The sequence below is a fragment of the Polyodon spathula genome, chromosome 1, assembly GCF_017654505.1.
Source record: "Polyodon spathula isolate WHYD16114869_AA chromosome 1, ASM1765450v1, whole genome shotgun sequence".
Classification (NCBI taxonomy): domain Eukaryota; kingdom Metazoa; phylum Chordata; class Actinopteri; order Acipenseriformes; family Polyodontidae; genus Polyodon; species Polyodon spathula.
The window spans coordinates 90,702,019-90,723,178 of record NC_054534.1 but is presented as its reverse complement, the minus strand read 5'-3'; the positions used below and the strand labels follow the sequence as shown (position 1 = coordinate 90,723,178).

The 21,160-nt window shown below is 37.3% G+C and overlaps 1 protein-coding gene and 1 long non-coding RNA gene across 3 annotated transcripts in view; both read right to left on the bottom strand.

Moving 5' to 3' along the window:
* The window catches only part of LOC121324150, a 2,002-nt gene extending 890 nt beyond the window's left edge, over nucleotides 1-1,112 (bottom strand). Inside the window, exon 1 of one of the 2 annotated variants that reach the window (XR_005951219.1) lies at nucleotides 1,024-1,112. This is a non-coding gene — a long non-coding RNA (uncharacterized LOC121324150). The remainder of the gene's footprint in view (nucleotides 1-1,023) is intronic. The other variant, XR_005951221.1, reaches the window with a different exon arrangement.
* Nucleotides 1,113-4,713: 3,601 nt separating this feature from the next.
* Nucleotides 4,714-20,750, bottom strand: LOC121324145 (transmembrane protein 33-like). Its single transcript, XM_041265670.1, has 8 exons — nucleotides 20,644-20,750; nucleotides 18,570-18,642; nucleotides 17,722-17,816; nucleotides 16,960-17,147; nucleotides 15,904-15,971; nucleotides 15,479-15,612; nucleotides 14,733-14,816; nucleotides 4,714-5,976 (listed from the first exon to the last, which is right to left on the bottom strand). Exons 2-8 carry the CDS (start codon nucleotides 18,621-18,623, stop codon nucleotides 5,847-5,849), a joined length of 753 nt encoding a protein of 250 aa, XP_041121604.1. The 5' UTR covers nucleotides 18,624-18,642; nucleotides 20,644-20,750; the 3' UTR covers nucleotides 4,714-5,846.
* Between the last annotated feature and the right edge of the window lie 410 nt (nucleotides 20,751-21,160).

Here is a 21,160-nt window from a genome sequence, read left to right as displayed (position 1 = left end):
TGAATTTACCATTAGTAAACAATCTACTCCCCGAGTTGTAATAGATGTTACATTAAGGTGGCTAATGAGAGGAAGCCACGGGACAACAGGATCTCTGTACAGTCACCACTTACTCCTCATTGAACTCTCCCCAGCATCTTAATGTGTGGTAGGAAACAAGGACACAATACTTATCCATTATTAAATTGAACAGAACAGACCACATCTCTGTCCCACTTCTCAGCACGTGATGATTATTGTTATGTCGTGTTCTCCTGCCAGGTGTTCACCGCCTGCGCTGCGCAAATGTTTTACACAAATACCTTATTCATCTTAATATTTCAGGGTTTGCAAGATTACATGTAAATTGAAAAAAAAAAAAAGCTGTAGGATTTAAACAAAAAAAAGTTAAACTTTTTTTTTTTTTTTTTTAAACTGCCATCTGCAAAGGGTCAAGCATTTTTTCGTTTGCCATCAGTTTGATTTTGATGACCTATCCAACTTGACACAAGCTACACGTCTATGGAATGGAAATACTAAAAAGGAAGCATATCTACCCCTTATTACGCCCACAGTAATAGTGTATTATTATTATTATTGGTCAGCCATTTATAAAACATGAAAGTTCCCGTATTAAACTTCCAACTCAGCACGCACAAAAATACTTTCTTAAATAACTAATGTTACCTGCAGCTTTATCTACCAAATATACCGTAGATGATACAAAATCGACCACAGCACATCAAAGGAAAGCACAACAGACAACACAGGTGTTTCGCCACTAAGGGCTGATGCAGCTGGCTACAGTAAGTGGTAGTAAAACTGACGGATAGCATTACTCCTTTATTAATTAAAACCAAATGTCCTGTATTTGAAATGATGCAAACTCAGCTCCCAATGTAACAAAACAGTAACACTGCACAAGACGTGGATGAGGAAACACTCCGTCGATAAAACGACACTGGACTATATTTACACTAGCCGAAGTCACACAAACAAATAACAGCCTCTCAACCCTAGCCACTCAAGTGCCGATCTTCCTACCTGTCTGTAAGATATTCATAACTCAAGCATCTTTACAACCAAACAACTCCGTTGCACTTCCAGCAATGCCGCAGACTGCCGGAAATGTCGAAAACCTCGCGAGATTAGTACAACTGTATGTAGTTTGCGACGACTGTTATCGCGAGATTACATGAATGACAATGGGTTCACGATACTACTTTGCCGGCTCGTTTGCAGACCGGGTCTGCGCCTGACGCCAGCGGTCTATGCAGGCGGTGTTTGGACAGTTTTGGGAGATTTACCTGACAGCAGCAGAGCAGATGGAGAAAACATGTGACGTCAGCTGACTTTGTTGAATTTTCTGAATTTTGACAGAGGAAGAGTTAATAAGCAATTGTACCCTAAACATATGAAGTATATTTTCAAATATGCAATTTATAAATCAACAGATTCACGAACACTATTCGTGTCTTGAAAATATATATATATATATATATATATATATATATATATATATATATATATATATATATATATATATATATATAAACGTAACTATAGCAATGTACCCTGCCTACACCTGTCATTTGTTTAGGAAATGCATGTCTAGTTTTTTCTCTGATCCCATACAGTTCCATAACAATTAGAATGGAAAATAAGTTATGCCAAGTTATTTCATTAATTTCAAGACTGTTTAAGATATGTCTTTGTCATTCACGGTACAGTAGTTGTAACACATACAAGCTCCTTTTCTGTGTTATTCACACCCCCACCCGAGGTGGCAGTACACGTTTCCTAACAGCTGCATGTCGTTGTCTGCACTCCTCTTGCTCTTCCATTGTTTTGAAGACGGGTCTGCTCCAGCTCAGCCCCTTAGTGTCTGTGTCGGATGCGCAGACCATCCGCTTAGAGGATGCGTGACCTCTGTTGTTTTCGTTGTTGGATGTAAAGTGTCATCTCGTCTCCGGAGAGTAGGGCAGGGGAGAGGGGGGTCATACGTATCATTCGTACACATGGGAGGAGTCATACGCAAAAAACCCTCATTATCATATAATAGACGTATCCCCCCCATCTCAACTCGACACGACCATCATGACAGTAAAAATAGATATAATGAACCGTTCTTACCTTTGTATAAGTTATAGTGATCAGCAGATGTGTCAGCCGCACTACGACACATCGTGTTGTTTCACAAACTTTGCTGTGCATAGTGTGTGTGTGTCTATATCTATCTATCTATCTATCTATCTATATATATATATATATATATATATATATATATATATATATATATATATATATATATCAACCTGTGTCCTATCCTCTTCTTAATGCTTAGGGTAATAAACTGAAGCAGGTACTGCCGGGATTTTGAGAACAGACTGAATCGGAAAATAAACTGGGCTAGCCTTTTTGGGACAGTAGTTATATTGGCTTTTCCCTAATGAGCCGCCACGTATCTACCATTTGTATATCTTTGCACTATTGCATCAAACTGTCATCAGTGGATCAGTTGTATTGCATGACCTTGAAGGGTCACCCAGCATCAATATAAATCTGGGTTCTAACAGTTTTTGGATGCCTCTCATTGTAGTCTGATTGCACTGATTATAGGTATATAAGGCAATGAAGTGGTAATAGGAAATTATCTTTATACAGCAAAGGCATGTGTGATACAATGCCTAGAGTCTTTCGTTGTTGGATGTAAAATTAGTAGAAGCAAAAAAAAAAAAAAAAAACTTTGTAAAAAAGAGCGTGGTAGTGGGTGCCCAACTGTAATTGCCCTGCAAGAGGGAAATCAAAGATTACTAAGTCATGCATTGTTAAGGAATGGCAAACATCCCAGAAAATACATGCAATCAGAAACAGCTGGAGACTCAAAGGGGAAGATGACAGCTGCAGTCATCATTAATCACTACGAAATCCAGATACTGAATTCAGGTAGTGAACAACTTCTATCAACCACAAGGGTGCACAGGGACTTGGAAGGTATTTATGATATAGCAACTTCATTGGGAATGCCGTTATACTGGGCTAACCTCATTAAAATAACCACAGCTCTCTGTGCACGTTCATGAAGTGTTGTGTTTATGTAACAAAATTTATGTAAGGGAAAGTACTGTCCCTTTCAAAAGAGAATGATGTACAGTGTACTCAACTCAAGAAAGGCTTCTTTGTCTATATTGTATTTTCCAAACTATGTAACAAATAGAAAGTTTATCTGTTGATTAAAAAAAACAAAAAAACCTGGAAACAATTGCATTGGAATTACACTATAGTTGTCATACAAAGCACACATGCAAAAGGTCACAGTAAATTACAGCTGAAGACATTATCTTGCACAACAATTGCAGCAAGCCCTAGACAGTTCCAATTTCACACCATCAAATTTATCATTCCTGCTGATTTAAGCAGAACACAAAACACATATGGATCTGGGGGCTTGCATTTACTAGCGCTGGCAAGGATAAATTACTGTGCTGATCTGATTTGTAAACCTACAGGGACACAGTAAATCGCTGCATAAAAGAAACAGCAAATGAGGTCCTTTTTCTTTAGTGTCAGCAGGCTGCGATTATTATGTTTATTGGATTTTATTGAACGGGTTTCACATTTTCTCAAATATGCGAGAGGACTATATTGTCCCACTGAGGCCTAAATTAGCATCTGTGTGCCGCAGTCTGTAAATATAAAAAGATAATAAATTTTTCAATTTATTTTGATAATTTTAAGACCAGGCTGCACATGGTCAGGCAGCTGACACCGCTAATGCGTCAAAGAATCTGTATCAGCATTGCAAGCTGTAGACATTTTAAGAAATCCAAGTTCAAACCATGAATATACTGTAAAAGGGAGAAGATTTGTAAAATCAATGTGCTATAAATTCACAGCCAAATCTATTACATCAGAACGAATCAAATGTTTAGCTACCAACCCATTCACTTTTTACATGTTCATTAGATACTACAATAATAAAAGTAACTGAATGTCAAACAAATGATTGTGTACTATTCTATAACTCTTCAGTTCTACACTTAAAAACAAGACCAAAATGTTGGCTCTTGTATGGAGAATAGAGAACATAGAATCCCTTGCATTCAACAAAGTCCCCTTAGGTTATGTGTGTTTTACTTAAACAGCTGTTTACACAGACCTCAACTATCACGAATATTGTTCTGCATCACCAAAGATAGTATTAGGTGGTCCAAGATAATCAGGGTCTGTGAACCAGCCATATAAATAATGAGCCTGGCCTTCAGCATGTAAAGTGATACCAGGGAAATTCTATGTAGTAATCCAGGTCTTACCAACACCAGGTCTTGTCCAGATATACATTTCTATTTGCTATTACTCAATCTAAACATGATGGCATTTTACCTATTTATGTTCTGTATGTTGTTTCTGGTGCATGTTTTTTTTTTTTTTCTTGATCCTTTGAATACTAGTGCATACACTTTATACACAATACCAAAGGATGTTTTTTCCTAAAATGGTATTGTGAAATGGTTCAAACATTGTGGAAACAAGTCCCAGCCATATACTTTATTTAAGTAGAAACTTTAGCTAATCTGCAATCCCATGATATTACAGAATAAAATCAATCTGAAGCGAAGAAAAGTGTACAACAGCAGTTCATGCAGCCATATCTGCAACAGGAGAAATAGCCCATTAAAAAGCTGATAAATAACCACCATTTAAAGTTAGAAAATATAGAAAATAAATACCAAATTTAAATAATTAGATTTATTGAGTATTATTTCTAAATTTGTACTTGGAGGTCAAGACTTCAATATTGAACACACTGCTACCCATGTGTAAATAACAAGGATGCTTTCATCAAGATTAACAACATGCACTACAGACAAATTAACTGCGGGGATTTTGGAATTCACTATACAGTAAAGTAACCTTAACTACTATATTTTGCAAATATAAAATATGTATGTTGTAAGATACTACCAATACAAGCTATAAATGTTGGCGTTGCACACTTTTTAGAACAGCAAAATAAAAACACAGAATGTTTTAAAATCATGTCATCATAACCATATGGATATATAAAAAAATAAAGCCATCAATAATCCAACAGGGAACATGTCAATGATGCAGAAGCACAGTTCTTTAGGGTTTTTCAATAAGATGTTTTAATAAAAGTTATTTATTATCAGATTTGTGTTTGGGCCAGGTACATGGCCACATACTGTAGATGCATCAGTTCAGCTAGCAGTTCTAGATTCCATGACTGCACATCCCCTTGTACAACACATTCATATATGTATTGTAACTCCTGAAAACCACATGCTAAACACAAATGAAACATGATGCAGATTTTAAATATCGAACAGCAAAGATCACACACATTCCTTTGAAAAATAAAATCCTTCAAATTAAATTTCAACATTTAAAGAATATTTCAGCGGAAACTACTGTTGATAAAATGCTTTGTAATGCTTTCTATACTTTTACCTTCATTATAAAAAAATATTAATTTTGAATGAGATGTTATAAAACTAATATGTGAACTAAACTTGTCATTTGAAATAATTGTGGCTGGTATAATACAGTACAGTGGTGATTAAATCAATTTTAGTCATTCAGTTGCTACTGTATATTGGAAACAAACCTCTAAATTAATGTGAACATTTGACAAAAAAAGGAACAAAAGTTGCATTTATACAGAATACATGTTTTAAAAATTGCTGATAAAGTGGATTTATATGTACTCAGTGTTCTTACTCAAAACAATGACTCAGTGCATTATGGAATAAAACATTAGCTACAGACAGCATTAGCAGAAAGGCCAGCTGCTGGGAATATTGAGGATGTTTTTTCAATAACCAAACCATATCCCAGTCTCATTCTTATGCCCCTGTTGGGGCCAACCGGCTAACAAGGGCAATGCTATTGAGGCACATTCTTCTTAGGAACACGGGGCAGGCAGGCTTCATTGTAATATGTTCAATCAGGATCCTCAGCTCAGTGAATAGAGTTCTATAAAAATAAATGAAAAACACACATTTGGAGACTTTTCAATGTAAAAATTAGGAGTAGTACACCTTTTCAAGCAAGTCATGACCAAAATCAAAGTCCCAATAAGGTCGAACATAACAGTTATTCGATAATTATCTGCTGAGTCGTCATAGTAAACTTCCTGTCCAATCATCTACACACACACACACACACATATATATATATATATATATTGCTAAGATGGCAAAATAAGAAAAAGAGGCTTGTCTGGGCCATAAAGCACCGCCAGTGGACTACTGAAGACTGGAAGGTGGTCTTATGGACCGATGAATCAAAATTTGAAATCTTCGGTTCATCACGCAGGGTTTTTTGTACGCTGTCGAGTAGGTGAAAGGAAGGTTCCTCAGTGTGTGACACCAACTGTCAAATATGGAGGAGGAAGCATGATGGTCTGGGGCTCTTTTGCTGGATCCAGAGTCGGCAACTTGCAGCGTGAGAGGCACCCTGAACCAAAACGGCTACCACAGCATTTTGCAGCGCCATGCAATACCCTCTGGTATACACCTAGTTGGTCAGGGGTTCATCCTACAGCAAGATAATGACCCAAAACATACCTCCATGCTATGTCAGAACTACCTTAGAAGAAAAGAACAAGACAGTAGGCTTCAAATCATGGAATGGCCAGCACAGTCTCCAGACTTAAACCCCATTGAGCTGGTTTGGGATGAACTGGACAGAAGGGTGAAAGCAAAGCAATCTACAGGTGCAACACATTTGTGGGAACTTCTGCAACAGTGTTGGGAAGAACTTTCCGAACAATATTTGATTTCCATTGTAGAAAGAATGCCACGAGTGTGTTCGGCTGTTATATCTGCAAAAGGTGGCTACTTTGAGTAAAAAATTTAGATTAAATTTTGTTAAACAAAACTATTCCATTTCTTTTTTTATCTCCAATTGTTTATTTGTTCTATGCTTTAATTTCAGAGTACATTGAGACATTATGGATTTGATTTAGATTTTTCTTCTGTTCACTCACTTTGCATTTAGTTAATTGATAAATATAATCTATTAACATGTCTATTTTTGAAAGCATTCTTACTTTACAGCATTTTTTCACACCTGCCTAAAACTTTTGCACAGTATATATATATATATATATATATATATATATATATATATATATATATATATATATATATATATATATACACACACACACACACACACACACACACACACACACACACACACACACACACACACAGAACTCTGGAAAAAATTGAGACCACTGCAAATTTTTCTTAAATCAGCATCTCTACATGTATGGCAGCCATTCCATTGCAGTGTCTGCTGAATTCCAACACAGGCACACCACATTCTACTGATTAGGGGATCACCTGAACCAAATCTTATTTAACGAGGAAAAGTATAAAAACCACTCCTGTGGTCATCACTATCCTCTTGCAATAGGACCAGCTGGATGGCAAAACAGTGCTAGTAGTACCTCAACAGTAATTGGAATCAAAAAATAACTATTGACCATGCCCAAAGAGTTGAAAAGGAAAGTTTTTAGTGAGGAAAAGAAGGGTTCAGTTCTGGCTTTACTGGCAGAGGGATACAGTGAGCGTCGGGTTGCTTACATCCTTAAAATTTCAAAGATGGCGGTTCATAAGAACAAGGTCAAGCAGCACACATTGGGGACAACAAAGCTACAGACCGGCAGAGGGCGAAAACGACTCTCCACTGACCGGGATGACCACCAACTCATTCGAATATCACTCAGCAACCGTAGGATGACATCAAGTGGCCTACAAAAAGAATGGCAAACGGCAGCTGGGGTGAAGTGCACGGCCTGGACTGTTCGAAACAGGCTCCTAGGGGCAGGGCTGAAGTCATGCAAAGCTAGAAAAAAGCCCTTCATCACTGAGAAGTAAAGAAGAGCCAGACTGAGGTTTGCAAAAGACCATAAGGATTGGACCGTAGAGGACTGGAGTAAGGTCATCTTCTCTGATGAGTCCAATTTTCAGCTTTGCCCAACACCTGGTCGTCTAATGGTTAGATGGAGACCTGGAGAGGCCTACAAGCCACAGTGTCTCGCACCCACTGTGAAATGTGGTGGAGGATCGGTGATGATCTGGGGGTGCTTCAGCAAGGCTGGAATCGGGCAGATTTGTCTTTGTGACGGACGCATGAATCAAGCCAAGTACAAGGTTGTCCTGGAAGAAAACTTGCTTCCTTCTGCTCTGACAATGTTCCCCAACTCTGAGGATTGGTTTTTCCAGCAGGACAATGCTCCTTGCCACACAGCCAGGTCAATCAAGGTGTAGATGGAGTACCACCAGATCAAGACCCTGTCATGGCCAGCCCAATCTCCAGACCTAAACCCCATTGAAAATCTCTGGAATGTGATCAAGAGGAAGATGGATGGTCGCAAGCCATCAAACAATGCCAAGCTGCTTGAATTTTTGCGCCAGGAGTGGCATAAAGTCACCCAACATCAATGTGAAAGACTGGTGGAGAGCATGCCAAGACGCATGAAAGCTGTGCTTGAAAATCAGGGTTATTCCACCAATTATATATATAGACACACACATACACACACATACATACATATAGACAGATAGTGACAGATAGATAGATAGATAGATAGATAGATAGATAGATAGATAGATAGATAGATACACACACACACAGTACCGTAAAAGTATTTGCCCCGTCTGATTTTCTGCATTTTTTTGACACTGAATGTTATCAGACCTTCAACCAAAATATAATATTACATAAAAGGGAAAGTGAGTGAACAAATAACACAAAATTGATACTTATTTAATTTATTTATTTAAAAAAGTTATGCAACACCCAATGCCCCTGTGTGAAAAAGTAATCACCCCCTTACAGGACTCTATGTTTAGATTTTTAACTACTGGCCCCTTGGGCCACTGAGCTAGTGTTTTTACTGGCCTGGATGGAATTTTATCTGGCTCAATAAATTTATATATTTTTTCATGATGGTTTTTATTTTCAGTATGTTACAAACTATGTATGGTAACCGAAGTTAGCCCACGTCTCAAAAGAAAGTGGCTAAATGAAGCCTTTCAATATATGTTACTTCAGCCATTTAACATGTATATGGCAAGTGCTAAAAGAAGTACGGTAATTCAAACTTGGGTAACATTGAAATTAGAAAGGTAATTTAACGTTATGATGAATATAAAGATGTACTAAATGTTAAGCACAACAATGCAGTAACTAATAAGAAAATGCAAGATACTTGGAGTTGGAAATTAGTTATTTTTTTAAACTCTGAATTGCAGTTCAATGTAAAACATCTACTGTTGACTTTCTGTGAATGGATGGAGCAACAGCAACATTTGCACTGACCATTAAAAGTACAACCAGGGATCCTTGTTTTGAATTATTTACAAGTTATTAAATAAAGTAACGACCAATTCGTCTGATGTCAATACTCGATGGCTAGTTTTAATTAGTAATGTTAAAAACTATTGTAATGTATTTTCTATTTTGGCCAGGTTACAATATTTACACTAAGATTGTTATAAATATTATTTGCTAGAATTAAACAGATGTATTTAGATTGTATATGATAGGTGTTATTTTATTCTGAATACACTACAGCAAAAATGATTATTTTGTGGTTTGCGCAATATTCTGCTACTGTTGCTTTAATTGGAAGAGATACACGCTGTGACGTTGCTGCTGATTGAGTTCTGTATTTCAATTCAGTAAACAAAAGAAAAAAACACTTGTGCCTAAGGAAAGGGGCACAGAGCGAAGAAATCTAATCTAATACTAGAAATTGTTTGAATACTTTGTGAACCTGGCTAAACTTTACCGGCTTACACAGTTATGCTGTCTGCTTGTGCACTCGCATTTGCCTTTTACTCTTGGTAACGTAAGGGACCAGAGTTTGGATAATTGAATACACAAAAAGGTTGCACTGTGTATTCAAATAGGTAACTAATCGAAATTCACATCCCTATAATAAACACTATTAAAACAATACGCATAATATAAAATAATAACAATCCTACTTGGCGTTGTCGCTTGTGTAGCCTCTCCCAAGTCAGCGACAATCTTGCTGAGTGATACCAGCGAGTCCTGGAAAGATTGTGAACGGCATTTTTTACCTGAACACATCGGATCCCAAATCAAAAAGTTTGACAATTCGACTGCGTATCTGGGTATCCATCGGGACTCTTACTGTGAGACTGGATATGATGTAAACGAAATGTTGAATTCACAACAAATAAAGCTGCTGTTTTATCTGCAAGTTTGGGGAAACTGATGCCAAACAACGCAAAACGTTACTTTTTTTTTTCTCTGTCATAATGAAGCCTCCACTCTAAATGTTCATCTTCATTTTTTTCATAATTACATTCTTTATGATTTATTGATTTCCGCACTTTCCTTTTAGCTTATTGGTTGCTTGGAGAAAACCTGATTTGTACAAAATTTACCGCGGGAACGAGTCCAACACAGCACTTTGGTACGCAGTCTCAGATTCTGACTGTACAACAAATATGACGTGCGGTGGGAAAGTTAGGATTAGTTCGTAGATATGTCTTTAAAAAAGGATTTGTAAATTAATTTTTTTAGCTTTTGACACTGGCCCATTTTCCTGGATTCATGAAATGGAAGCCATATGCACTACATATATTATATTAGTTAAATGTAACCGGCCCATTCGGGCCTGTGGTGATTCATAACTACCGGCCAAACTGCGCTCTCTACCGGCCCCAGGCCATCGGGCCATGGTTAATGTCAAACCCTGCCTTAGACTCAATAACTGGTTACGTCATCTTTAGCAGCAATAACTGCAACCAAATGCTTCCTGTAGTTATTGATCAGTCTCTCACAGCGCCGTGGAGGAATTTTGGCCCACTCCTTCATGCAGAACTGCTTCCACTCAGTGACATTTGTGGGTTTTTCAGCTTAAACTGCTCGTTTCAGGTCCTGCCACAACATCTCAATGGGGTTTAGGTCGGGACTTTGACTAGGCCATCCCAAAACTTTAAATTTCTTGTTCTTGTTGTAAATTCTCTTGTAGAATTCTCTTATACAGAGCAGAATTCATGTTTCCTTCAATGATGGCAAGTCGTCCAGGTCCTGATGCAGCAAAGCATCCCCAAATCATGACACTACCACCACCATCCTTGACCGTTGGTATGAGGTTCTTACTGTGGAATGCATTGTTTGATTTTCACCAGACATAAAGGGGCCCATGTTGGCCAAAAAGCTCCACTTTTGACTTCATCTGTCCATAGAACATTGTTCCAGAACTCTTGAGGATCATCAAGCTGCTTTTTGGCAAACTTGAGACGAGCATTCAAGTGAGCAGTGGTTTCCACCTTGCTACTCTGCCATGAATCCCATTTTTGCCCAGTGTCTTTCTGATGGTGGAGTCATGAACACTAACCTTAGCTGAGGCGAGAGAAGCCTGCAGTTCCCTGGATGTTGTTCTAGGGTTCTTTGTGACTTCCTGGACAATTTTACGCCTGCTCTTGGAGAGATTTTCCACTCCTAGGAAGATTCACTACTGTCCCAAACTTTCTCCACTTGGACAATATGGCTCTGACTGTGGTTTGGTGGAGCCACAGAGCCTTAGAAATGGTTTTGTAACCCTTTCCAGACTGATAGGCATCAACAGCTTTTTTTTCCCCAGAGGTCTTCAGGAATTTCTTTTGATCGTGGCATGATATGCCTCAGTCTAAAACCTGTGTGCTGACAACTTCACTCTGATGGTAAGGACCAAAGTTAGTCAGATTTATATTGGGCAGAGCTAGCCCAAATCAGGCCTGATTGTTAACCAAAGTATTCAAACAGCTGACCCTAATTATCCCTTTAATTGGGTTGAGTTAACTTGGAGAGCAGTAACTTTCACACCTGAAGATTGCATGTTTTACCTTGCACACCAAACAAGTGAAGGAAGCACCAAACGTTGGTGTAATTTTTTTCTTACAGACTCCCTCTATATACTACTACAACCCACAAAAAGATCTGACAACATTCAATGTGAAAAATGTGCAAACACACGCTTGTAGTGAAAAGTTTTCATACCCCAATGGAAATGTATCATTGATAGAAATTTCTCAAACAAATTACAGGAAAAATCTTTTGCAGCAAAAGTTTTGCTTTTGTGGATGAGAAAAAAAAAAGTTACAATTATTTATTTCAACAATTTTTTTGCAAAACTCCAGAAATGCCAATTCAAAAGTATTCATCCCCTAACATGAAAAATGAATAGCTAGTCAAGGCACCTTTAGCAATAATAACCTCTTTTAAACGATTCAGATAATTGTCAATGAGCTTTTGGCATGATTCTTCTGTCATTTTTTACCATTCTTCACTTTTAAATTGTTCCAGTTCATTCAAATTCCAAGGACTTCTCTTGTGCAGTCTTCTTCAACTCATACCAAAGATTCTCAATCAGATTTAGATCAGGACTTTGATTAGACCATTCCAGAAAACAGGTTTAGAAAGCACTGCATAGCAAAAGGACACTCAGTACTGCATCTCCAGCCAAGCCCTACCCCTTGTTCACTGTATTTTTCACATACCTCTTTAGTCGTGCGTAATGATAAATCCCCTCCTAATCACTCGTTTTATCACCATATTCCTCAATAATGCGATCTAAGTCACTATTTACTATAACATCTAAAAAAAGCTCTGCAAATGTCAGTGATATTCTTTGAGCGCTGGATGCGGAAGCAGCTATCTTCTTTGTTTGTGTCCGTGTTATCTCTGTGGTGCAGGGGCTATGTGTATTGCTCAGATCAGCTGCCTTTTTTTTTTTTTCGGCTTCTCTCGGCTCCTATCGGTCTCACTTGGCCATTGAAAGGTTTTCTCTGCTTTTTCCGGAGGAAACAAGACTAAAGACCTGTGCTTGACATCTTTTTGATGATGTCGGACAGGGTCTGACATCGGACTGGAAAGGGAAAATTGTAATGTCGGACCTAGTCTGTCATAGGACCGCAAAGGGTTACTATCTCATAAAGGGAATACTTCTGGGTATCTGGTCGCATAATCACAATCACCAGGATATATTTATTGCCTGCCTAACTTCTGTCTAGCAGCCCCATAATATCTATGGCTATTTGTTGGAATGGCACATCGATAATTGGTAATGGTACCGGAGAAGAACGGGCTATCTTCCTAATCAAAGCAGACTGACACTCTGGGCAACTTTTGCAACAATCTAAAACATTGTGTACATGCAATGGAACCTGCCGGCTATTCTATCAAACGTCTTAGCCCGTCCTAGATGTCCTGCCCACGGTACAGTATGGCACCAAATAAGTCATCTTCCGGCCATTGACATGCTTTTGCCAGTCTTTCAAAGGTGGTTAAATATTGCTCTATATTATCACTTTCTACTAGCAGAGGCATTTTAGAGGTTTATAAATAAATCCCCTGGACTGGCCTGGCTCCTGATGGCTGCTGACTCGCCTTTGTAGATCCACCTCAAGGTCTCCTTGCAGTTGGGTGATTTGTTGTTGCATCACTCACCACCTTTGCTCCTGCCATTGGGTTTCCCATTCCAGTCTTTCCTCCTGACTGCTTTGCAATCACAGGTAACTTTCAAACATGGTCATCATGTCAATCACAGCAGCCTTTCCCCTTCTTGGCTGTTCTTCTGTTTGTGTCTCTTCGACTGTATTATTTGTTGCAGATGCCATGGCACCACCCTCAGACTCGAGTTACCTCTCTTGCTGCTTGTCTAGTTGCCATTGTCTTTCTGTTAACTGTCTTCTGCTGGCCAAAGCGATCCCCCCACTGCCACCAACTATAAGGTTGTGTGATCGGGCGGCTGGTGTTTGGCGCAGAAAGGCGTCAGGAGACAAGGTTAAAGTGCAAACTTGAGAAGCGAGTGCCACACGAATGTTGTTTTTTGTCCAGAACGCTTTTCAAGTAAATAAATAAATACAACCGTGCACTGACAAAAATAAAAGACCTTAAACAAAACAAGCACCAGGTTTAAAATATAAGACCAGGAAACTCAACTATCCTATACTTTCATTGATAAAGCATTTGCAGGAACATCGCAACCTGCTGTTTCCTTCTAGAGATTCCCCCTTCAAATTAGCCACCCTCTCCTATATATAGAGGCTGGTAATATCACCACAACCCTGGACTGGTACATTAGAAAATATAAGCAAAACATTATCATCATGTGCAGATTGCTCTTATAATGTTTAAACTTCCTACAGTTCTCTAACAGCATTAACATTATAATAGTTAAACATTTTTCTCCAATTGCATAACCCACTCTACACAATTAGTTATTCGTTTAGAGCTATATTCAGCTCCCGACATTTCAAGAGATGACTCTGTAACTGATGAGCCACCACGTTTCAAAATTTTAGAAAGAAACGGCAGATTGGAAATATGTCCAATTACAGAGAGCATCTGGATCGAGATTTCCTTCCTTTTTTTTTTTTTTTTTTTGCAAAGGAGTCACAACGACATATTTAAATGCTAAAGGAACTACTCCAGTACTCTGTGATTTATTGATGATGTCCGAGCTGAGAACTTGGAATGAGACACAAGAAACAAGTGGTCGGCTTCATATTACTGACTATTTCAACCAAGCTAGAAGACGTAACCTCAGCAAAACACATGTAAAAAAAATGATGTGGCAGATGGCAGGACAGCATGTGGAACAGAATATGACAACTGACTAATCCTATAAATCCATTATAAAATAGCAAATTAAACACTTATGGTGCCACTTTCTAATCTTAAAGTAAATTGCTTACCGACAATATGGGTTTCTACGGGAGGAGTAGCGTAGAGATAGAAATCTGTAATAAATAAATGGCTGTATCAAGCTTCCTTGGCCACTGAAAGAAGAAGAGAGGAAAAACGTGAATTGTCATGTCAGGATATATTCAGTAGGTAAGAGCTTAAAGTACATATAGATAACAAAATAATTCCAATAAATCTAAAATGTATTATCATCAATTTCTCACATGCTCCTGTATGAAAAAAAACACCCACAGTAAGTTAATGTGAATTCGATTTTTAATGATTTTCATAGTGTTTGTAAACAATAAAACTGGCCAACATCTTTTACATTCTTTTCCATGCTGCACTTCCCATTAAAGGAACTGACACAGGAGAGTTGCTTCTGGAAGTGCGAGTCCATGTAGAAAACAATCCAGAACAATTTATTTTTAATTTTTATATATATATATATATATATATATATATATATATATATATATATATATATATATATTTCTCCAAAAAAAAAAAAATCTAAATTTTTGCCATTTATTTTCTTTAAAGGAACTAAACCTCTAGAAGTCAGACGCATTGACCAATTTATCTTATGGAGTTATTGTTATCAGTTTAAACTAAGCATCTAATAATTGTGCAGGTAAACCTTTTTAAAATCATGGGGTAAAAATTATGATTCATTTTTTATTTGAAGCTATTTGCTTTTCAATATCCCACATCGAAGCACCCTGTATAGTCTTTCACTGTAGTGTGTGTTTATTACCTGAAAAGCATGAAGACTGTAGCTGGCATCAAGAAAATTTCATTACAAGCAATAAATTTGAGAATGCTTTGCTGGTTTGTTGCAAGCTTATCCAGAAAGGTCCTCACAAAGGCCAGGCTGCTTGGGCCCATTGCCTGAAGTAAAAAATAAAGTTTAGTACATACAGTACATCTTTAACAGGGAAAAACAGCAAGACAGCAACTTGCATCTGTACATTTACATAATTTAAAAACATTGTATTTATAATACATACAGAAATCAAAGTGGTCAGGATTAGGGTTTTTTTTTTTTTTTTTTGTTTTGTTTTTTAAATCAAGGACAATATGAACAAATGTTGCAACTTAAAGAAACTAATGATAATTATTGTGGTTGAAAAAGGGATAGAATATGAGCATCTATAAAAACAGAATTAAAAACATACTTACATTAAGTACCTTCTTTGTGTATGTGGTAGCATGAAGCAAGGAAAACAGAAAGACTGGAAAAATACTCACTGAAATCAACAGTTAAGGAAATGTAAGGTATTGAAAGAAAATCACTTAACATAAAACAGGCAAATAGTATATGCAATTAAACACCATCTACTGTAAATTGAATACCTTGACACTTTCAAATTAGGCAAAAACATATACTAAAAAATCATTTCCATTATGAAAAACTGAATCAGGACATTGTAACAACCCATCAAAGCTGTTAATAAGAAAGAAGGCTTTGTTCTTTAAAAAGTACATCACTATAATCTCTATATACATGTAAAATGTAATTATAACAAAACTACATTGGCCAAAAGACAAATGGCCCGGCGAGCTTCAGAATGTCCTAGTCATGTTTCACTGCAATTATATCCAGTTCTCTATCTAGTCCATATATGCTCGACTGTCCGCCCTTATTCATGTTAGCAGCCGGTTTTACTAGCCAAAAGTTAACAATGAAACTAATTAAAGTATTATCAATATATGTTATTTAGTGTTTGTTTGTAATACAATAATATTTTAAAAAGTATGTTGCCATGGTTGAATCAAGTCTGCAAGCAACCTCGTCTTCCACGATATGTAAAAAAAGTCAATGTTTCAACTTTCTCTTTTCATTGTGAAAAAAACAGCTACTAGAGGGTTTAAGCTCAAAGGAAAGAGAGTTCAGGGAATAAAGTAACCCCCACTTTATATATTTTTTATTTGAAGCAAATACTGTTACTAGTATATGTAGTATAAAATAATAATGTAAGTTTATGTAATATAAAACAGGAATGCAAGTTAAATATTGAGCACATTAAATAAGGGTTTAGAGAGTGTTACATGTGCCTAATGATTCTCTAATAATGAAGAGAGACAAACACATATACCTGACATTCCACAGGTCCACAAGGTTTGATAACATAATTAGGGCAGCCTATATAACACCTGCCTACTTGTTCCCAAGTCAGCCATGGTTTTTATCAACCATGAAAGTCACTTTCAAGACCATAACTTACAAAAGGATACTTGTAACTGGATAAGAGTTCACAAATATTAGGGAAAACAGAAGATAATGACAGCTGTCCTCTAGCAAAGCCAGGGCCAGGAATGCTCTGCTTAGCTGGAAATGTGGTAACCTTTGGTGTAGTCGAAGTGCACTGGTAAGAGCATTGGCCAGCAAGGCACGTTGGTAAAAATTAGCAGCCTCCTGTAACCTGCAAGATTAAGATAAAATAAAATAAGTATTATTTAACAAGCCACAATACCTTATTGATTTCCAAAAGCCATTCCTAGACTAAGTTACTATACATCGATTCTAAAGGACTGCAGAACAACCTGCAGCATTTATAAGAGTTTCTTACAAGTTGCTCTGAAACGTCTTGTTCACCCTTTAACCCAGCTGTTTAAAATTAATTTTGTAATGAGGCTTCACTTAAGGTATTTTACTAGCATTTTGTATCTTATAACTTCACATTTTTTTATTTTTCATATACCGCAAATGAAGAATTAAAAAATGCCTGGGGAACATATTAGCTAAATGATCAGAGCTTTGTTGATTACAATTGACTTTGCCGCCATACTGACATTTGGATCCAACTTGTGACATTGCAATCTGGGTTTCTCAAAGCATACTTAGTCAAACAAAAGATATTTTTGGTATGGTCTGGTTGGTGCTCCTGTGACTTTTTGTTTAGTCTGGCTATCCATTACTACCGTATGGTGTATATGTTTTATCTTTACGCCTTTACTTGGCCTTCATGACTCAGCTGCTGAACATTTTATACTTACCCTAGGAAAGGAAGAATAAACAAAACTGAGCAATATACAGTAAACAGGCGGGAAAGCCACATAGCCGTCTCCAATTTATTGGCCAACAAGAATTGCTGGAAACAAAAATGAAAATGATTAATTGTTATGGATTAACAGACTACCTTCCACAGCTGTACTAAAGGGGTCAATTTGATCACCCTTTACCCCACCAGAATAAGCCACAGTTGTATTCATTATTATTATTATTATTATTATTATTATTATTATTAAAGCACGGGGGAGTCACCCTGGGCAGCATCAACCACTTATTTGTGGTTATCCTGGGATATCAGATTAGATTCGTGTATAAATCCATGCTATACTTCAGAGTACTTATTGAATTTATAACGTACATAATTTTATCAAAATTTTCAGACATTAGCTACAATACTGGTGGTAAATCACCCTCTACTAAAGCAGGGTTTTTTGACACATTTTTAAAACGGGGTCATCTCTTGAAAGGCCAGTACAGAACTCATAGTATATACTAGGGAAATAAAACTTAATATTTGCAAATAAAATGCTTAAACACATAGACGGGCCCTGGATTTAATGCCAAATGTACTGGTTAATTGTCATGTTGCACACAAGCACAGAAACACAATATACCAGTGGTTGTGGACAGGTTAAAAAACAAAACCATCTATCTAGTTCAAAGTTCAGGAGCCCCAGATTCAACGGTCTAGAGGCATAATTGATCGCTGAGGCTGGGGTTCAACATCATCTTTCTGACATTCTGATTTGAGTCTGTGGACCTCACTTATGAATTCGTCAGTCTAATCTCATACTAACGACTAGAATGAACTAAAGAGGTTTTTGTCACTTACCACAGAACCACCTCTCTGTGGTGGGGGGCTCCTTTCCTCTTCTGTGTCTGCCATGGCTGAAACTTCTGTCACCCTGAAAGAAACGCGTGTTGTCAAACCAAGTTACTATCATAACGTAATGCTCAAACAGATAATATACATGTAAGAGGGATTGGATGGGTATGTACAGTAAGACATTACTGTGTGGAACTGGGATCTCCCTCCCACTTAAAAACACTTAAACACACACGCACACACGTTTATGTACATAAAATACGATTGTTTATTTCAAAAGGCATATTATGGAAGGGGAATACACAGATACATGAAAATGTCATGTAGCATAACTTTTTTTTTTTTTTGGGGGGGGGGGGGGGGGGGGGGGGGGGGGGGGCGGGGGGGTGGAGTTGACATACAGGTGCAACAGTGTAAACTTTTCATTGTCAAAAAAAACCTTAAAAAAATATCCCTTAACAGTTCCCATACATTTATTATGCCACCCATACAAATGTGCACAAGTACTCCAACTGTATCACTGAAGGTTAGAATTCAGAGTGTGGGAGGAATGTATTGGTGTTTGTCTTTGTTAAAACAGCCCCTAGGATAAACAACTGGCAAAGCCAAGGCAGACAGAGTAGCCACATGTGTCTACAATTGGGTATACATCACACTGGGATACTGGGCTAGTGTATTTAGTATCAAGGATACTAGTATAATATATATTTTTTTTTTTAAATGCATTTTTTCTGACTGTTTAAAATAGACTGAAATAAATATCAATAGGAATGGAGATATTGTGTGAAGGTTTGATTTTTTAAATAAAAAAATAAAGTTTGACATGGCAACTGATGGTTGGGTGGGGTAATTTAAGTTGCATAGAAACACAAGCAACCAGCCCAGAGTGTTCCTTGGGTGAGTCCTGCATGATGTAAATAATAATAATATCTTTATGTAGCACCTTTCATAGTGGACCACCATCACAAAGTGCTTTACAGAGGTAGGTTGAGAATGGAGCACAAGGAGGTTAAGTGACTTTCTCAGGATCACACAGTGAGTCAGTCAGTGGCAGAGGTGGGATTTGAACCAGTGGCCGAGGTGGGATTTGAACCAGTGGCCTTCTGGTTACAAGCTCTGGACTTTAACCACTGGCCCACACTGCCTCCTATATAATAATTATATATGTACTATATAATAACAGTAATGGTAATGCTGCCCCTTTAAAAACAGACATTTTCAAGTGTTGCATCATCAGCAGGCAAATTATAATACAGATTTAGTAAGGTTAAACTCACCCCTTAATTTTGTCTTTCTTATCTAAGGTCCAGGCCTATCTGTATTTCCCATTTTCAACGGTCACCCATCTACATTAGCACTCGGTTTATTTTAGGTATACATTAAGGTTATTTTTGCAAATAGTTCTCTAATTTAAATTATGCTCGATAAGTCTGTTTTACCTTTCCGCAGAAGGCTACATGTCAAACTTGTCTCGTCTTTTGTTTAGCGCTATATTTCCTAAGGTTACTCAAGGTCAGCAACATCGACATAAAGAACATTGATCAAAATATATGTATCTTCTTTAAGTATAACAAAATAAGTAAAATGCAGAGGTCGATGTTACGGGACAATGCAATATTCCAAATCCAAAACACTTATTTTTAATAGTAATAATAATAATATTTAAAAAAAAAAAGATATAGGCTAACATTTAGGCTATAAACTTGAAAAAACGGTCAGTTTCACTGACAATTCCCTTTTTGTATGAGATGGCCCTGTGCTAACTAACACCAAGTAAGAGGTTTAAAAATGCAAACGTTGCCGTTCAGAATGTGTGTGTGTGTGTGGCCATAACGTAAAACGTCCCCTTTTCGCTTTTTAAACCATCGACTGAATGAATGAACATGACAGCCATCTCCGAAACTATAATCTGAACGCTCCACTTAGCTGCCAGATTTAGCCATCCGTCAGCGTTGTGTGGGTTTTTTTTTTTTTTTTTTTTTTTTTTAAATATTATTATTATAGGTCAGACTCATATGGTATGTCAAAATATTTTGATAACATTACTATAAGCGGCTCTCTAGTTAACCTCTGCACTCACCTGTGTGCTGTTTGTGTGGGTTACAATTTAAAACCAAGGAACCTGACAAATCACAACCAACACATCCGCCTTTCCTTCTTCAGCCAAGGCAGAAGCAGCCCTTCTCGCGAGGATAAGCAGATCTCGTTTCTCGTCTCCCAACCCGTCTGCCACTGCTTTCCTTCGCCATGTGCCGAGTCATGGGGGGTTCGTAGCAGTAAAACTGATAATGGTGGCACTGTGTCTGTCCTTTTACCTCCCGTTTAAGTGTGTACATGTACAATTAATCTTTTTAATTTTGAATTTGTATTATTTTAGTCAAAAAGAATGAGACGCGTCCGCGATATGTTTATTGGACAAACAAAACAATAATTAATCGCAGGCTCTTTATTCAGTTTCTTCTTGTACGTAAATGAATAGAACTCCTGAAAATATGCACTAATTGTAAAACCCAATGTATTATTATTTTGTTATTGACAAATTTTTAAATTGTAACGTACAGAACCTGAATACTAACTTTGTAGTTCAATTAAGTACG

Bases quoted from the DNA above. Each gene is read 5' to 3' on its own strand.
- LOC121324145 (XM_041265670.1), bottom strand. From the start codon at position 18,623: ATGGCAGACACAGAAGAGGAAAGGAGCCCCCCACCACAGAGAGGTGGT. The intron at 14,817-15,478 runs GTAATAAACACA...TTCTTCTTTCAG, and splicing joins ACAGTCTTCATGCTTTTCAG to TGGCCAAGGAAGCTTGATAC. The intron at 5,977-14,732 runs GTAAGCAATTTA...TTATTTTTATAG, and splicing joins CGTAGAAACCCATATTGTCG to AACTCTATTCACTGAGCTGA.